This window comes from Oncorhynchus tshawytscha, unplaced genomic scaffold, assembly GCF_018296145.1.
Source record: "Oncorhynchus tshawytscha isolate Ot180627B unplaced genomic scaffold, Otsh_v2.0 Un_contig_5806_pilon_pilon, whole genome shotgun sequence".
Lineage (NCBI taxonomy): Eukaryota > Metazoa > Chordata > Actinopteri > Salmoniformes > Salmonidae > Oncorhynchus > Oncorhynchus tshawytscha.
The window spans coordinates 13,790-31,769 of NW_024609228.1; the positions used below are offsets into that span (position 1 = coordinate 13,790).

At 46.1% G+C, this 17,980-nt stretch overlaps 1 protein-coding gene across 2 annotated transcripts; it reads left to right on the plus strand.

Annotated features, from left to right (window-relative positions):
* The first annotated feature begins 276 nt into the window (after positions 1 to 276).
* Positions 277 to 17,014, plus strand: LOC112240781 (epithelial membrane protein 2-like). Of its 2 annotated transcripts, none has more exons than XM_042314561.1 (5): positions 277 to 423; positions 10,785 to 10,883; positions 12,751 to 12,859; positions 13,438 to 13,578; positions 16,639 to 17,014. In XM_042314561.1, exons 2-5 carry the CDS (start codon positions 10,806 to 10,808, stop codon positions 16,806 to 16,808), a joined length of 498 nt encoding a protein of 165 aa, XP_042170495.1. In that variant the 5' UTR covers positions 277 to 423; positions 10,785 to 10,805; the 3' UTR covers positions 16,809 to 17,014. The 2 variants fall into 2 exon arrangements, with proteins under 2 accessions (XP_042170495.1, XP_042170496.1); XM_042314562.1 differs by lacking the exon at positions 277 to 423 and adding an exon at positions 9,658 to 9,678.
* Positions 17,015 to 17,980: the final 966 nt, after the last annotated feature.

A 17,980-nucleotide genomic window follows, 5' to 3' on the forward strand; every position in this document is an offset into this window, starting at 1 on the left:
TAATTGTGGGTCAGTCACAGTGGTCAGGTTTTCTGCCACTGTGTACTCTCTGTGTAGGGCCAAATAGCATTCTAGTTTGTTCTGTTTTTTTGTTAATTATTTCCAATGTGTCAAGTAATTATCTTTTTGTTTTCTCATGATTTGGTTGGGTCTAATTGTGCTGCTGTCCTGGGGCTCTGTGGGGTGTGTTTGTGTTTGTGAACACTCTGTGTTCTCTCTCTTTCTCCGTGCTCCTCCCGACAACACAGGACAGAATTTACAGACCACACCCAACCACAGAGTCAGGCGCGTACACGACACAGTAGCCGGGGTCGAGCACCGCTACTTCTCTTACTACTACGACAAACCTACGGTCACGTTTCTACTACATCTCTCTCTCTCCATCTAGCGCGACGTCTGCTGCCCCGTTCTACAGTTCATTTGGTGAGTAGCTCGCTACTTCATTTATTACAGGTTTACAACTCTTCATAATAAATGATGTTCATTTTGTTAAAAAAAACCTAAATCGGATAACTGTCTTGAACTTTTCCTGTTTGAGTGGGGAAATTATTGATTAGGCTATTTTATGGCGTGGTAGGTTTGAAATAATGTGTGTACTCAATGGTGTGGCAGGAGAATGTAACTTTTACTGAAGTTAGTAATTTAATTTCCACTGAGTTGAATTTTTGGTTCCTGCCAATGAAAGGGGCGTCGTCTGTCTAGGAGTTTGTCTCCCTGCGCAACGAATGGATGTAGTTTCCTTCGTGTTCTATAATCCAGTCCGTTTGGTGGGTTTATATTGTATTTGTGTGCCGAGTCAACTACTGTGTGTGTGTGTGTGTGTGTGTGTGTGTGTGTGTGTGAGGAGCCAGTTTCCTTACAGCAGGAAAATAATCCTGCGGCAACAGGAAATGTGGATTATAATTAATGAACTTTTTTTTTTTCAGGGGTTGATTTTTTAAAAATCGTAAGGGAAAATCAAGTCTGACATTTTTTAAAGTAGAAGCCTTTTTTTAAACCTCAAATATACGACAAGTTTTAAAACGCATCGTAGGAAAGTTCTCCTACAACCTAGTGCTCCAACTCCGTGGTTTCCAAACTGTTTCCCGTTGGGCACAAACTGTTCATAACCCTTTTCTTTTGTGGTTGGAGATCATTTTTTGCCGTTTTTTTCCTCCCCAACAGTCTGGAGGAAAAGTGATAACGCAGTCAGCAGCCCTCTCTGTTTAACTTTAATCACGGATGTGTATGAAGCCTGGATATTTGACAGGTGGCGCTGTATTGAAACCACTCAGCCTCCATCTTGGCTCCCCCTCCACAAATGTAAATAATATTCTGGAATCTATATAAATGCGTTTAATAATGTTTACATCAGTTTCTGACACGTTTATTATATTAATGCATATTTTCCTGATTTATATATGTTTATGTTTGAGCTAAGCATAAAATATGAACAAATATATATATATATATATATATATATATATATAACATGTTCCTCAAAGCATTTTTTTTAGAGAGTACTAATGTTGCTGTCCCCACTACAACACTTTATTTAATTTAATTTTGTCCTTGGAACCTTTTATGGAAATACTAAAGAATTTCCTTCCTACGGAGTACTGCTCCTACAAGGGGAGTTCCAATATGGCCGACATGTGGCTGCAAAACAGCTCAATGGCCAAAACCATAGCAATATCAATCCAGAGTTTTATATACATCACTGGGTTTAATCGGATCATTTTATAGCCCTGGTGGAAGGAGCGCTCGGAGACGGTCGCGGACAAAACTTCTCCGTTGGCAGATTAACCTTCCTTGCTTTTCGCTTCCTAATGGCGCCCCCGTGTGGCCAAAAAGAGTCGTACTGGAATGTCTGAACAAAAGGAACTTTAGGAATGAGCGTCATTCAAGTAATGTACGTTTGCGCCCCATGGGGATTTACTGTATATAACATTACGTTGCGTTACTGTTTCGCTTCAGTAAAAGACAACGCATTTGAATTAATTAGCAGCAATGAAACGGAGACAGAACGTTGAGACCGGTTTGGGCTGCACAGTCTGGAAGACACACTGCCAGCCAGGCCCATCTGTCGCGGCAGGAATCATTTCAGCTCCATGCATTCCATTGGACGTCTATGTCCTGAGGATGTTGGCGGGGAAATGCCTTGAAACCCTGTATTTCCATGAGTCTGGATCTGAACGTTCCATCCCAGTCGTTGTTTGTTTGTTTGTTGTTTTCGTTTGAACCCTATCCGAAAACCTTCATCTTTAACCATTTGGAGTGAATGGCTAAACTTTAACGTTAGAATCTGAAGTTAAAATTGGTCAAACTGTGAGATCTTGTTGGGATTCTATTTTATATATCTGCAGTGTTCTAAACATTCTAAACTGTTCTGAACATTCTAAACTGTTCTGAACATTCTAAACTGTTCTGAACATTCTAAACTGTTCTAAACATTCTAAACTGTTCTAAACATTCTAAACTGTTCTGAACATTCTAAACTGTTCTGAACATTCTAAACTGTTCTGAACATTCTAAACTGTTCTGAACATTCTAAACTGTTCTAAACATTCTAAACTGTTCTGAACATTCTAAACTGTTCTGAACATTCTAAACTGTTCTAAACATTCTAAACTGTTCTAAACATTCTAAACTGTTCTGAACATTCTAAACTGTTCTGAACATTCTAAACTGTTCTGAACATTCTAAACTGTTCTGAACATTCTAAATCACCTTTGTCTGGGGGAGATGACATCATATGTTGTTACTGTTGTCAATCCCCAGAGAGAGAGAGAGAGAGACGGAGAGAGAGAGAACACAATTCTACTCTTTCGTAAGCTGTTGTGAAAGTTGTGAAACTTGAGTGAAAGATTGGATGGATGGATGGATGAATGGGTGGATGAATGTCGCATTTCGCTACACTCGCATGAACATCTGCTAACCATGTGTTTGTGACCAATAAAATGTGATTTGATGAATGGACCTCATGTAGCAACACTGGGTCAGGGAAATGGCTGCACTATCAGGTGTGTGTAGTAAAGTACTAGAGTTGTAGACTGAATGATGTATGTCTTTTTTTTTGTCTAAAAATAATCTATATTGACCTTTTTTCACATTTTTACAATCATAAATAATTCTCATAAATACAAATCAACTTTCACATGAATACATGTGAGTTCATAAGGACATGATTGACAGGTTGAATTGACTCCATATTATTTCTTATTTTTTCAGTTTTGATTTGTAAAAAAATATATATATATAGTTTGAACAAAAAAATTATTTTTAATAGTCTAATAGATATCTTGTCTTCTACATTTTACTGTTTTATATTGTCCACAATGTTCCATGGTTCCCTTTCCCTGCTGTGGAACATGGCCAATGTTCCATGGTTCCTTTTTTCCCTGCTGTGGAACATGGCCAATGTTCCATGGTTCCTTTTTTCCCTGCTGTGGAACATGGCCAATGTTCCATGGTTCCTTTTTTCCCTGCTGTGGAACATGGCCAATGTTCCACTGTTCTTTTTTCTCAGCTCTCTGGCCAGTTCCAAGCTGTTCAGAATGTTTTCAGTGCTGTGGAACATGGCCAAGGGGGTTCCATGGTTCCTTTTCCCTGATTGGAACGGGGGCCAATGTTCCTGGTCTCCTGATTGGGAACATGGGGGGGATCTGAACCCTGGTCTCCTTTTGGCTGTGGAACATGGATCTGTTCCTGGTCTCCTGATTTCCCTGCTGGGGAGGGACATGAACCCTGGTCCCTGGTTTTCTGAACCCTGGTCTCCTGGTTGGGGGGGGTCCAACCCTGGTCTCCTGGTTAGGGGGGTCTGAACCCTGGTCTCCAGAGGGGGATCTGAACCCTGGTCTTCTGGTTGGGAACGGGGGGGGTCTGAACCCTGGTCTCCTGATTGGGGGGATCTGAACCCTGGTCTCCTGGTTGGGGGGTCTGAACCCTGGTCTCCTGATTGGGGGGGCTCTGAACCCTGGTCTCCTGGCTGGGGAATGGGGGGGGATCTGAACCCTGGTCTCCTGATTGGGGGGGGTCTAAACCCTGGTCTCCTGGTTGGGGGGGGGTCTGAACCCTGGTCTTCTGGTTGGGGGATCTGAACCCTGGTCTCCTGATGGGGGGTCTGAACCCTGGCCTCCTGGTTGGGGGTCTGAACCCTGGTCTCCTGGTTGGGGGGGTCTGAACCCTGGTCTCCTGGTTGGGGGAGTCTGAACCCTGGTCTCCTGGTTGGGGGGTCTGAACCCTGGTCTCCTGGCTGGGGGGGTCTGAACCCTGGTCTCCTGATGGGGGGGTCTGAACCCTGGTCTCCTGATTGGGGGGTCTGAACCCTGGTCTCCTGGTTGGGGGATCTGAACCCTGGTCTCCTGATTGGGGGGGGTCTGAACCCTGGCCTCCTGATGGGGGGTCTGAACCCTGGCCTCCTGGTTGGGGGGGGTCTGAACCCTGGTCTCCTGGTTGGGGGGGTCTGAACCATGGTCTCCTGGTTGGGGGGTCTGAACCCTGGTCTCCTGGTTGGGGGGTCTGAACCCTGGTCTCCTGATGGGGGGGTCTGAACCCTGGTCTCCTGATGGGGGGGGTCTGAACCCTGGTCTCCTGATTGGGGGGGTCTGAACCCTGGTCTCCTGATGGGGGGGGGTCTGAACCCTGGTCTCCTGATGGGGGGGGTCTGAACCCTGGTCTTCTGGTTGGGGGGTCTGAACCCTGGTCTCCTGATGGGGGGGGTCTGAACCCTGGTCTCCTGATTGGGGGTCTGAACCCTGGTCTCCTGTTGGGGGGGTCTGAACCTGATGGGGGAAAACTTTGTCTTGACCGTTATTGGTCCCACTGAGGGAGGGGGATTTTAAGAACACATTTGGTGAAAGAATGTCACTCATCTGTCGGAGTTTGGCAGAGCCTTTTGGTTCTCTCTTGTTGCTGTGTGTGTGTGTCTCCCAGCTGATATTGAATGGGGCTGCTACTCTGCAGAGAGGAACCCAGGTCACACACTGACACACACACACACACACACTGGTCACACTGGCAGCAGTAGCAGGGGCTATAACATTACCACTGCTATAAAACATGAAGCTGGACAGACACACACACACACACACTGGTCACACTGACACACACACAGACACACCTGGTCACACACATTGGGGGGTCACACACCCTGGTCACACACACACACAGACACACAGACACACAGACACACACCTGATGGGACACACAGACACTTTGTCTTGACACACACAGGGGAACACATCCCACTGAGGGAGGGGGGACACAAGAACACATTTGGTGAAAGACATGTCACACATCTGTCGTCACATGACACACACCACACACACCACACACACACACACACACACCACAGACACACACACACACACACACACACACACACACACACATACACACATGACACACAGACACACAGACACACAGACACACACAGAACACACAGACACACAGACACACACACACACACACACACACACACACACACACACACACACACACACACTGGCAGCAGTAGCAGCATATGGCTATAACATTACCACTGCTACAAAACATGAAGCACACACACACACACACACACACACACACACACACACACACACACACACACACACACACACACACACACACACACACACACACACACACACACACACACACACACACACACACACACACACACACACACACACACACACACACACACACACACACACACACACACACACACACACACACACACACACACACACACACACACACACACACACACACACACACACACACACACACACACACACACACACACACTGATACTGTCAGCTGGTCTGCCACTGTGTCCTCTCTGTTTAGGGTCAGTCACTGTGGTCAGGTATTCTGCCACTGTGTCCTCTCTGTTTAGGGTCAGTCACTGTGGTCAGGTATTCTGCCACTGTGTCCTCTCTGTTTAGGGTCAGTCACTGTGGTCAGGTATTCTGCCACTGTGTCCTCTCTGTTTCAGTCACTGGGTCAGGTATTCTGCCACTGTGTCCTCTCTGTTTAGGGTCAGTCACTGTGGTCAGGTATTCTGCCACTGTGTCCTCTCTGTTTAGGGTCAGTCACTGTGGTCAGGTATTCTGCCACTGTGTCCTCTCTGTTTAGGGTCAGTCACTGTGGTCAGGTATTCTGCCACTGTGTCCTCTCTGTTTAGGGTCAGTCACTGTGGTCAGGTATTCTGCCACTGTGTACTCTCTGTTTAGGGTCAGTCACTGTGGTCAGGTATTCTGCCACTGTGTCCTCTCTGTTTAGGGTCAGTCACTGTGGTCAGGTATTCTGCCACTGTGTCCTCTCTGTTTAGGGTCAGTCACTGTGGTCAGGTATTCTGCCACTGTGTCCTCTCTGTTTAGGGTCAGTCACTGTGGTCAGGTATTCTGCCACTGTGTACTCTCTGTTTGTTAATTCTTTCTAATGTGTCAAGTAATTATCTTTTTGTTTTCTCATGATTTGGTTGGGTCTAATTGTGTTGCTGTCCTGGGGCTCTGTGAGGTGTGTTTGTGTTTGTGAACAGAGCCCCAGGACCAGCTTGCTTAGGGGACTCTTCTCCAGGTTCATCTCTCTGTAGGTGATGGCTTTGTTATGGAAGGTTTGGGAATCGCTTCCTTTTAGGTGGTTGTAGAATTTAACAGCTCTTTTCTGGAATTTGATAATTAGTGAGTATCAGACTAATTCTGCTCTGCGTGCATTATTTGGTGTGTTATACATGGATGTTTTTGCAAAGTTGGTGTTTGTCCCATTTTGTGAAGTCTTGGTTGGTGAGCGGACACAAACCTCAAACAACCATAAAGGGCAATGGGTTCAATGACTGATTGTAGTATTTTTAGCCAAATCCTAATTGGTATGTTGAAATTTATGTTCCTTTTGATGGCATAGAAGGCCCTTCTTGCCTTGTCTCTCAGATCGTTCACAGCTTTGTGGAAGTTACCTGTGGCGCTGATGTTTAGGCCAAGGTATGTATAGTTTTTTGTGTGCTCTAGGGCAACAGTGTCTAGATGGTATTTGTGGTCTTGGCGACTGGACCTTTTTTCGAACACCATTATTTTGGTCTTACTGAGATTTACTGTCAGGGCCCAGGTCTGACAGAATCTGTGCAGAAGATCTAGGTGCTGCTGTAGGCCCTCCTTGGTTGGTGACAGAGGGACCAGATCATCAGCAAACAGTAGACGTTTGACTTCAGATTCTAGTAGGGTGCTGCAGACTGTTCTAGGTGCCCTCGCCAATTTGTTGATATACGTGGTAGTCATTTCTCAGACCTGCCACTTGTCCCCCCAGGAATGTGTACACACACACCACTAAGGACGGTTGAACGTCTTCCCCCCGGTAGTCATTTTGGGATTCCAGAGTCAGAGGGAAGGATTTGAACCCAGCAGGACAGGACTGAGTGTGTGTGTGTGTCCTGCAGGGTCTGTGCTTTCTAAAGTTTGTCTCTAAACACACCGGATTCACGTTCAGTATTTATGTCTGAAACAAAATAAAGGACAACTAAATCAAATAACCCATGAAGGAATACGACTTTTACTGCTAAACGCGGGGCATGTTTGTTTTTACTGCTAAACGCGGGGCATGTTTGTTTTTACTGCTAAACGCGGGGCATGTTGTTTTTACTGCTAAACGGGGCATGTTTGTTTTCACTGCTAAACGCGGGGCATGTTGTTTTTACTGCTAAACGCGGGGCATGTTGTTTTACTGCTAAACGCGGGGCATGTTGTTTTTACTGCTAAACGCGGGGCATGTTGTTTTTACTGCTAAACGCGGGGCATGTTGTTTTTACTGCTAAACGCGGGGCATGTTGTTTTTACTGCTAAACGCGGGGCATGTTGTTTTTACTGCTAAACGCGGGGCATGTTGTTTTACTGCTAAACGCGGGGCATGTTGTTTTACTGCTAAACGTGGGGCATGTTTTTTTACTGCTAAACAAGGGTCATGTTTTTGTTTTTTACTGCTAAACACGGGTCATGGTTGTTTTACTGCTAAACACGGGTCATGGTTTTTACTGCTAAACGTGGGTCATGGTTGTTTACTGCTAAATGTGGGTCATGGTTTTTACTGCTAAACGCGGGTCATGGTTGTTTACTGCTAAACGTGGGTCATGGTTGTTTAACTGCTAAACGTGGGTCATGGTTGTTTACTGCTAAACGTGGGTCATGGTTGTTTACTGCTAAATGTGGGTCATGGTTTTGGTTTTTACTGCTAAACACGGGTCATGTTTTTTTACTGCTCAACGCGGGTCATGGTTTTTTACTACTAAACGTGGGTCATGGTTTTTACTGCTAAACACGGGTCATGTTTTTACTGCTAAACGTGGGTCATGGTTGTTTAACTGCTAAACGTGGGTCATGGTTTTTACTGCTAAACGTGGGTCATGGTTTTGTTTTTTACTGCTAAACGCGGGTCATGGTTTTACTGCTAAACGTGGGTCATGGTTTTTACTGCTAAACGTGGGTCATGGTTTTGTTTTTTACTGCTAAACGCGGGTCATGGTTTTACTGCTAAACGTGGGTCATGTTTTTTACTGCTAAACGCGGGTCATGGTTTTGAGTGGAACATAACAGCAGAGAAGATGTAACACACGGTTCCATACCTGGTCAGGAGGACCCTGTCAGTCACACTTGGACGGACACTAGACACGGTTTCACTAGTGTTCTGGTGGGTTGGTTGGTTGGTTGGTTGGTTGGTTGGGGGGATGGGTGGGTAAGTGAGTAGCTGGATTACTCGCTGTCTCTCTCTCTCTACAATCTGTTTGTGTTCTAAGTGGTGAAGACCTAGAGGAGGAGGAGGTGAAGACCTAGAGGAGGTGAAGACCTAGAGGAGGAGGAGGTGAAGACCTAGAGGAGGAGGAGACCAGGCAGAGGAGGAGGAGACCAGGCGGAGGAGGAAGAGACCAGGAGGAGGAGGAGGAGGTGAAGACCAGGAGGAGGAGTAGGAGACCAGGAGGAGGAGGTGAAGACCAGGAGGAGACCAGGAGGAGGAGGTGAAGACCAGGAGGAGGAGGTGGTGAAGACCAGGAGCAGGAGGTGGTGAAGACCAGGAGGAGGAGTAGGAGACCAGGAGGAGGAGGAGGTGAAGACCAGGAGGAGACCAGGAGGAGGAGGAGGTGAAGACCAGGAGGAGGAGGTGGTGAAGACCAGGAGGAGGAGATCAGGAGGAGGAGGGGGTGAAGACCAGGAGAAGGAGGTGGTGAAGACCAGGAGGAGGAGGTGAAGACCAGGAGGAGGAGGTGGTGAAGAACAGGAGGAGGTGGAGACCAGGAGGAGGAGAACAGGAGGAGGAGGAGGAGACCAGGAGGAGGAGGTGAAGACCAGGAGGAGACCAGGAGGAGGTGGTGAAGACCAGGAGGAGGAGGAGGAGGTGGTGAAGACCAGGAGGAGGAGATCAGGAGGAGGAGGGGGTGAAGACCAGGAGGAGGAGGTGGTGAAGACCAGGAGGAGGAGACCAGGAGGAGGTGGTGAAGAACAGGAGGAGGAGGTGGTGAAGAACAGGAGGAGGTGGAGACCAGGAGGAGGAGACACAGGAGGAGGAGGAGACCAGGAGGAGGAGGTGAAGACCAGGAAGAGACCAGGAGGAGGAGGAACTGGTGAAGACCAGGAGGAGGAGGAGGAGGAGGAGGTGGAGACCAGGAGGAGACCAGGAGGAGGAGGAGGTGAAGACCAGGAGGAGGAGGAGGTGGAGACCAGGAGGAGGAGGAGGTGAAGACCAGGAGGAGGAGGAGGAGGTGAAGACCAGGAGGAGGAGGAGGAGGAAGTGAAGACCAGGAGGAGGAGGAGGTGAAGACCAGGAGGAGGAGGAGGTAAAGAGCTTCAAACAGAAGACTCAACAGTTCTACACGTGGAAGAGGGAAGGAGCTTAGTGGTGTTGGAAGCTCTCTCCTCTCGCTTCCATCATTTGTTCCATGGCTGAAGTCTGTTTCAGCGGTGTGTGTGTGTGTGTGTGAGCGAGAGCGAGAGATCTAAGGACTGTGTTATATAAAAAAAGAGAAGAAATTACATTAAAAGTGAAATCTAAGTCAGCATTTTCCACTGAAAGAGGGAACTGGGTCGGGGCCCTACATCTAACATCGTCTATTAGGATGATTTGATGGCTTTGATGCCAACTACTGAGTTAGAGTAGGAGAGAGAGAGAGAGATATATTCCAATTGGCTATTCTTTAACTCTTAACCGCTCTGGTATCTTCCCCAATATTCCCAATCCTTCCATAACAAAGCCATCACCACAGAGAGATGAACCTGGAGAAACCCATTACTCATCTGTTGATTGGCTCCTCAGTCATCTGTTGATTGGCTCCTCAGTCATCATTACTCATCTGTTGATTGGCTCCTTAGTGATCGTTACTCATCTGTTGATTGGCTCCTCAGTCATCATTACTCATCTGTTGATTGGCTCCTTAGTCATCATTACTCATCTGTTGATTGGCTCCTCAGTCATCATTACTCATCTGTTGATTGGCTCCTCAGTCATCCTTAACGATCTGTTGATTGGCTCCTCAGTCATCATTCTGTTGATTGTCTCAAATGTGGCACAGAAAGGAAAGCTTTAGCTGTAGTTGGGATTTAGTTTCCTCTTAGCATTAGGATTAGTGCTGAATGAGAAATCCATCCGCTGAGGTTATTAACCTTGCGTGGTACTGGACAGCCTTCACAACAGACCCGTCTAGTTCACAACAGACCCGTCTACCGCAGCACAGGAATGTATCCTGTTGTAGTTCACACAAGGAGTTTCCTGCTTGATTATTGTGAACTATATAATCTCTCTCTCTCTCTCTCTCTCTCTAGGTTCCCGTGTAACAGGCAGACATGTTGGTGATTTTAACCTTCATCCTCCTCTTCCACGTCATCTCAGTCATCCTCCTCTTCATCAGCACCATCAACAATGTACAGTACCAAACCCAGCCCTTTGTCCAAACGTCACTTAAACATTCTGACTCTCCCCCCCCCCACATTGTTACGTTACAGCCTTATTCTAAAATGGATTGATCCCTCTCTCATGAATCTACACACAATACCCCATAATGACATCACAATACCCCATAATGACATCACAATACCCCATAATGACATCACAATACCATGTAATGACAGTGAAAACAGGAATTTTCAAAATTTTACCAAATGTATTAAAAATGAACAGAAATATTTGAGGTAAAAAGCCTCTCTCTGGTACAAGTGGGACGGTATCGTCCCACCTCGACAACAACCAGTGAAATTGCAGGGCGCCAAATTCAAAACAACAGAAATCTCATAATTAAAATTCTTCAAACATACAAGTATTATACACCATTTTAAAGATAAACTTGTTGTAAATTCAGCCCATACAGCCATTTTCCAGCCAAGGAGAGGGATCACAATAGTTAGAAATAGCGATTTTAAAATAATCACTTACCTTTGATGATCTTCATCTGGTGGCACTCCCAGGTCTCCATGTTAGACAATAAATGTTATTTTTGTTCGATAATGTCCCTCTTTATGACTAAAAACCTCCTTTTTTGTTTGTGCGTTTAGTCCAGTAATCCGAATGCACAAAGCGCGGCCACTAAGTCCAGACGAAAAGTTATTATTTAAAAAAACAATTTTTATAAAAGTTTGTAGAAACATGTCAAACGATGTTTAAAAATCAATCCTCCTGTTTGTCATAAATAATTAATAATATTTCAACCGGGACAAAAGCTTCGTCAATAGAAAAGGGGAAACAAGAAAGGCTCCCAATCACGCGCTGGACTCATGTCTGGAAATCTCCACTGTCCACTCAATGAAAGTGCTGTATCGCCCTCATTTTTCAGAGTAGAAGCCTGAAACAATGCCTAACGACTGGCTACATGTAGAAGAAGCCATAGAGATAGTGAACTGGATCCTAAGTCTTTGTATGGTGGATAAGCTTTCAATGGAAAAACAGTCTTTCAAAATAATAGCACTTCCTGGTTGGATTTTCCTCAGGTTTTCACCTGCCATATCTGTTATGTTACACTCACAGACATTATTTTAATCGTTTTGGAAACTTTAGAGTGTTTTCTATCCAAATCTACTAATTATATGCATATCCTAGCTTCTGGGCCTGAGTAGCAGGCAGTTTAATTTGTGCTATCCTTTTTCATCCAAAATTCCGAATGCTGCCCCCTACCCTAGTGAAGTTAATCCATTTTAGAACAAGGCTATAAACGTAACAAAATGTGGAACAATTCAAGGGGTCTGAATACCTTCCGAAGGCACATTCCACAGCGTCTTGTGAGATTTATTCTAATCCTTTCTCTGAGCTTATATGACCTGTTCTTGCCATAATATGGACTCAGTCTTTTACCAAATAGGGTTATATTCTGTATACCCCCCCCCCAACCTTGTCCCAACCTTGTCCCAACTGATTGGCCAACTGATTGGCTTAAACGCATTAAGAAGTTTAAAAATATATATATTTTTTCAAGGCACACCTGTTAATTGAAATGCATTCCTTATGAAGCTGGTTGAGAGAATGCCAAGAGTTTACAAAGCTGTCATCAAGGCAAAGGGTGGCTACTTTGAAGAATCTCAAATATAAAATATATTTTGATTTATTTAACATTTTTTGGGGGGGGGTTACTACATGATTCCATATGTGTTATTTCATAGTTCTGATGTCTTCACTATTATTCTACAATGTATAAAATAGTTTTAAAAAATCTAAAATAAAAGGAACATCCCTGGAATGAGTAGGTGTGTCCAAACTGTTGACTGGTGCTGTATTTTATAGCTACATCCTCTCTCCGTCTAGGCATGGTGGGTGGCGTCTGCTCCAGGAGGCAACGTGATTTACACTGACCTGTGGTACTCCTGTAACGTAACATGTCTCCCTGTCAAGAACAGCGCTTCCACTGACGCAGGTAACCTAGCAACCAGGACTTATCACGAAGGATGTGTGTGTCTGTTTGTAGACATCTCTCTCTCTCTCTCTCTGTCTCTCTCTCTCTGTGTGTCTCTGTCTGTCTCTCTCTATCTCTCTGTGTGTCTCTCTGTCTCTCTGTGTGTCTCTGTCTCTCTCTCTGTGTGTCTCTGTCTCTCTCTGTGTGTGTCTGTCTCTCTCTCTGTGTGTCTGTCTCTCTCTCTGTGTGTCTCTGTCTCTCTCTCTGTGTGTCTCTGTCTCTCTCTCTGTGTGTCTCTGTCTCTCTGTGTGTGTCTCTGTCTCTCTCTCTGTGTGTCTCTGTCTCTCTCTCTCTTTCTCTGTGTCTCTGTCTGTCTCTCTCTCTCTCTCTGTGTCTCTGTCTCTCTCTCTCTCTCTCTCTGTGTCTCTGTCTCTCTCTGTGTCTCTCTCTCTCTCTCTCTCTCTCTGTGTCTCTCTCTCTCTCTGTCTTTCTGTGTGTAACACTCCTCTCTCTCTCTCTCCTCTCTCTCTCTCTCTCTCTCTGTGTCTCTCTCTCTCTCTGTCTTTCTCTGTGTGTAACACTCCTCTCTCTCTCTCTAGTCTATCTACAGGCTGTCCAGGCCACTATGATCCTGTCCACAATTCTCTGCTGCGTGGGTTTCTTTGTGTTCATCCTTCAGCTCTTCAGACTGAAACAAGGAGAGAGATTTGTCTTTACAGCCATCATCCAGCTACTGGCTAGTGAGTACCCAATACTTGGAATACTAAATCTACCAATCAAAGACAGCTACTGGCTAGTGAGTACCCAATACTTGGAATACTAAATCTACCAATCAAAGACAGCTACTGGCTAGTGAGTACCAATACTGGGAATACTAAATCTACCAATCAAAGACAGCTACTGGCTAGTGAGTACCAATACTGGTAATACTAAATCTACCAATCAAAGACAGCTTGTTGTGTTACAGCCTGAATTTAAAAATGGTGTGTCGCTGGCCTACCCACAATCCCCCATAATGGTCCTGGGTTCGGCCGGTGTAGGCCGTCATTGTAAATAAGAATGTGTTCTTAACTGACTTGCTTAGTTAAATAAAGATAAAATAAAAATATAAATAAAATAAAATAAATAAATAAATGCCTAGTTAACAAAAAAAGGTTTAAATAAACACATAAAAACATAAAAAATAAAATAAAAAATAAAATAAATACAAACTAATTACATGTAAATAATGTAAATGCGGAAGTATGTTTTTTTTGTTTTTTTTAAAACATTTTTTTACAAACTAATTAAAAATGAAAAGCTGAAATGTCTTGAGAAAAGTAAGTATTCAATCTCATTGTTATGGTAAAGAGCATAAATAAGTTCAGGAGTAAAAAATGTCCTTAGCAAGTCACATAATAAGTTGCATGGACTCACTCTGTGTGCAATAATAGTGTTTAACATGAGTTCTGAATGACTACCTCATCTCTGTTCCCCACACATGCATATGTACGGTCCCTCAGTCGAGTAGTGAATTTCAAACACAGATTCAACCACAAAGACCAGGGAGGTTTTCCAAGGCCTCACAGAAGGACTCTTATTTATTATTTTACGTTCCCTTTTAACGAGGCAAGTCAATTACGAACTAATTCCTATTTTCAATTACGGCCTCGTAACAGTGGGTTGTTTTACCTGGTCGGCTCGGGGGATTCGATCTTGCAACCTTCCGGTGACTAGTCCAATGCTCTAACCACTAGGCAACCTACCTCCTCTACACTCTAACCACTAGGCTACCATGGTAGATGGTAATAAAACAAAGAGTCTTTGAGCACGGTGAAGTTATTAATTACACTTTGGATGGTGTGTCAATACACCCAGTCACTACAAAGATACAGGCGTCCTTCCTAACTCAGTTGCCGGAGAGGAAGGAAACTGCTCAGGGATTTCACCATGAGGCCAAAGGTGACTTTAAAACAGTTACAGAGTTTAATGGCTGTGATAGGAGAAAACTGAGGATGGATCAACAACATTGTAGTTACTCCACAATACTAAACTAAATGACAGAGTGGAAAGAAGGAACTCTATGTCCTGAATACAAAATGTTATGCTTGTGGCAAATCCAACACACCACTCTTTTATTTTCAAGCATGGCTACATCATGTTATGGGTATGCTTGTCATCTACTTGGACTAGGGAGTTTTTTAGGATAGAAAGAAAAAGAATGGAGTTAAGCACAGACAAAATCCTAGAGGGAAAAACTGGTTCAGTCTGCTTTCCATCAGACACTGGGAGATGAATTCACCTTTCAGCAGGACAATAACCTAAAACACCAAGACCAAATCTACACTGGGGCTGATTACCAAGACGACAGTGAGGATAACCTGGGAGATGAATTCACCTTTCAGCAGGACAATAACCTAAAACACCAAGGCCATATCTACACTGGAGTTGTTTACCAACAAGACATTGAATGTTCCTGAGTGACCTAGATATAGTATTGACTTTAAATCGGCTTGAAAACCTATGCCAAGACTTGAAAAATGGCTGTGTAGCAATGATCAACAACCAATTTGACAGAGCTTGAAGAATTTTAAAAAGAATGTGTAAATATTGTAAAATGCAGGTGTGCAAAGCTCTTAGAGACGTACCCAGAAAGACTCACAGCTCTTAGAGACTGACCCAGAAAGACTCACAGCTCTTAGAGACTTACCCAGTAAGACTCACAGCTCTTAGAGACGTACCCAGTAAGACTCACAGCTCTTAGAGACTGACCCTGTAAGACTCACAGCTCTTAGAGACTTACCCAGAAAGACTTACCCAGAAAGACTCACAGCTCTTAGAGACTTACCCAGAAAGACTCACAGCTCTTAGAGACTTACCCAGTAAGACTCACAGCTCTTAGAAAGACTGACCCTACCCAGAAAGACTCACAGCTCTTAGAGACTTACCCAGTAAGACTCACAGCTCTTAGAGACTTACCCAGTAAGACTCACAGCTCTTAGAGACGTACCCAGTAAGACTCACAGCTCTTAGAGACTGACCCTGAAAGACTCACAGCCGTAATCAATGCCAAAGTTGATTCTAACATGTATTGACTCAGGTATGAATTCTTATGTAAATGAGATTTCTGTATTTCATCTTCAATATATGTCTAAAAACACATTTTCACTTTGTCATTATGGGGTATTGTGATGTCATTGTGGGGGGGTCATTTGTGATGTCATTGTGGGGTATTGTGATGTCATTGTGGGGTATTGTGATGTCATGTAATCCATTTTGAATTCAGGCTGTAACACAACACAATGTGGAATAAGTCAAGGGGTGTGAATAGTTTGTCCTAAAGGAGGCCCCACGTCCTGTATCCTACCTCCTTCCTCTCAGGCCTGTGTTCCTGTATCCTACCTCCTTCCTCTCCTAGTTCCTAAGGCCAGTGTTCCCCTACCCCCTTCCTATCCTCCTCCTCCTCCTCCCCCAGGCCTGTGTTCCTAGTTCCTAACCCCCCCTCCTCCTCCTCCCCTCCCCCAGGCCTGTGTTCCTGTATCCTACCCCCTTCTATTCTAGTTCCTAACCCCCTCCCCTCCTCCTCCTCCTCCCCCAGGCCTGTGTTCCTGTATCCCCCTTCCTATCCTAGTTCCTAACCCCCCTCCTCCCCCCAGGCCAGTGGCCAGTGTTCCTATCCTCCCCCAGGCCTGTGTTCCCTAACCCCTTCCCTTCCTATCCTAGTTCCTAACCCCCTTCCTCTCCTAGTTCCTAACCCCCCCCAGGCCAGTGTTCCTGTATCCTACCCCTTCCTATCCTAGTTCCTCCTCCTCCTCCCCCAGGCCTGTGTGTGATGATCGGAGCGTCCATCTACACGGCGGAGAGGGAGAGTTTTACGGAGGAGTCTCTAAGGAAGGGAGGATACGGTTCATCCTACGTCCTGGCCTGGATTAGTTTCCCCATGACTGTCATCAGTGGACTCATGTATCTGGTGCTGAGGAAACGCAAATAAAACACTCGTATCTCTACAAAGACACAAAACACAATGGAAATGTCAACAAAAACAACCTTGCCTGTAAGAAGAGAAGTGTTTTTTTTTAAATAATTGAACAGAGGAAGTGTGTAAACTAACAGTCTATTAGCTAACTCTAAACATGCTGTTGTTAAGAGCGGTTGTTTTAAAAGACGTTTTCTCCACACTGTGTGGTTGGAATGAGACTGTGACGTATCAGCCTGGTTTTTTTGGGGGGGGGGGTGGAGTTTGGGCGTGGAGTTTCCATGGTGACGTCAATGCGGTAATTTTAAATAAATAATGGACCAATAAATGGTGTATAGTTGAATTACATGATGAACGATGGTTAAGACTGAGCAGGACAACACTGTGTTCAGTTCTACTAGAGTAAACCTAGTGTAGAAGGTGGAATATGGAGGATTGTCTGCCGGCCCATCTGTCTGTCTGCCTCCCTCCCTGCTGACCTGTCCATCTATCCGTCTGCCGGCCTGTCCCTCTGCCTCCCTCCCTGCCCACCTGTCCATCTGCCTCCCTTCCTGCCGGCCTGTCCGTCTGCCTGTCCGTCTGCCTCCCTCCCTCCCTGCCGGCCTGCCTCCCTCCCTGCCGGCCAGCCTCCCTCCCTCCCTCCCTCCCTCCCTGCCGGCCTGCCTCCCTCCCTCCCTGCCGGCCTGCCTCGCTCCCTGCCGGCCTGTCTCCTCCCTCCCTGCCGGCCTGCCTCGCTCCCTGCCGGCCTGCCTCGCTCCCTGCCGGCCTGTCTCGCTCCCTGCCGGCCTGTCTCGCTCCCTGCCGGCCTGTCTCGCTCCCTGCCGGCCTGCCTCCCTCCCTGCCGGCCTGCCTCGCTCCCTGCCGGCCTGCCTCGCTCCCTGCCGGCCTGCCTCGCTCCCTGCCGGCCTGTCTCCCGGCCTGCCTCGCTCCCTGCCTCCCTGCTGGTCTGCCTCCCTCCCTGCCGGCCTGTCCGCCTGTCTCCCTCCCTCCCTGCCGGCCTGCCTCCCTCCTGCCGGCCTGCCTCCCTCACTGCTGGCCTGTCTCCCTCCCTGCCTCCCTCACTGCTGGCCTGCCTCCCTCCCTGCTGGCCTGTCTCCTTCCCTGCCGGCCTGTCTCCCGGCCTGCCTCCCTGTCTCCCGGCCTGCCTCGCTCCCTGCCTCCCTGCTGGCCTGCCTCCCCCCCTGCCG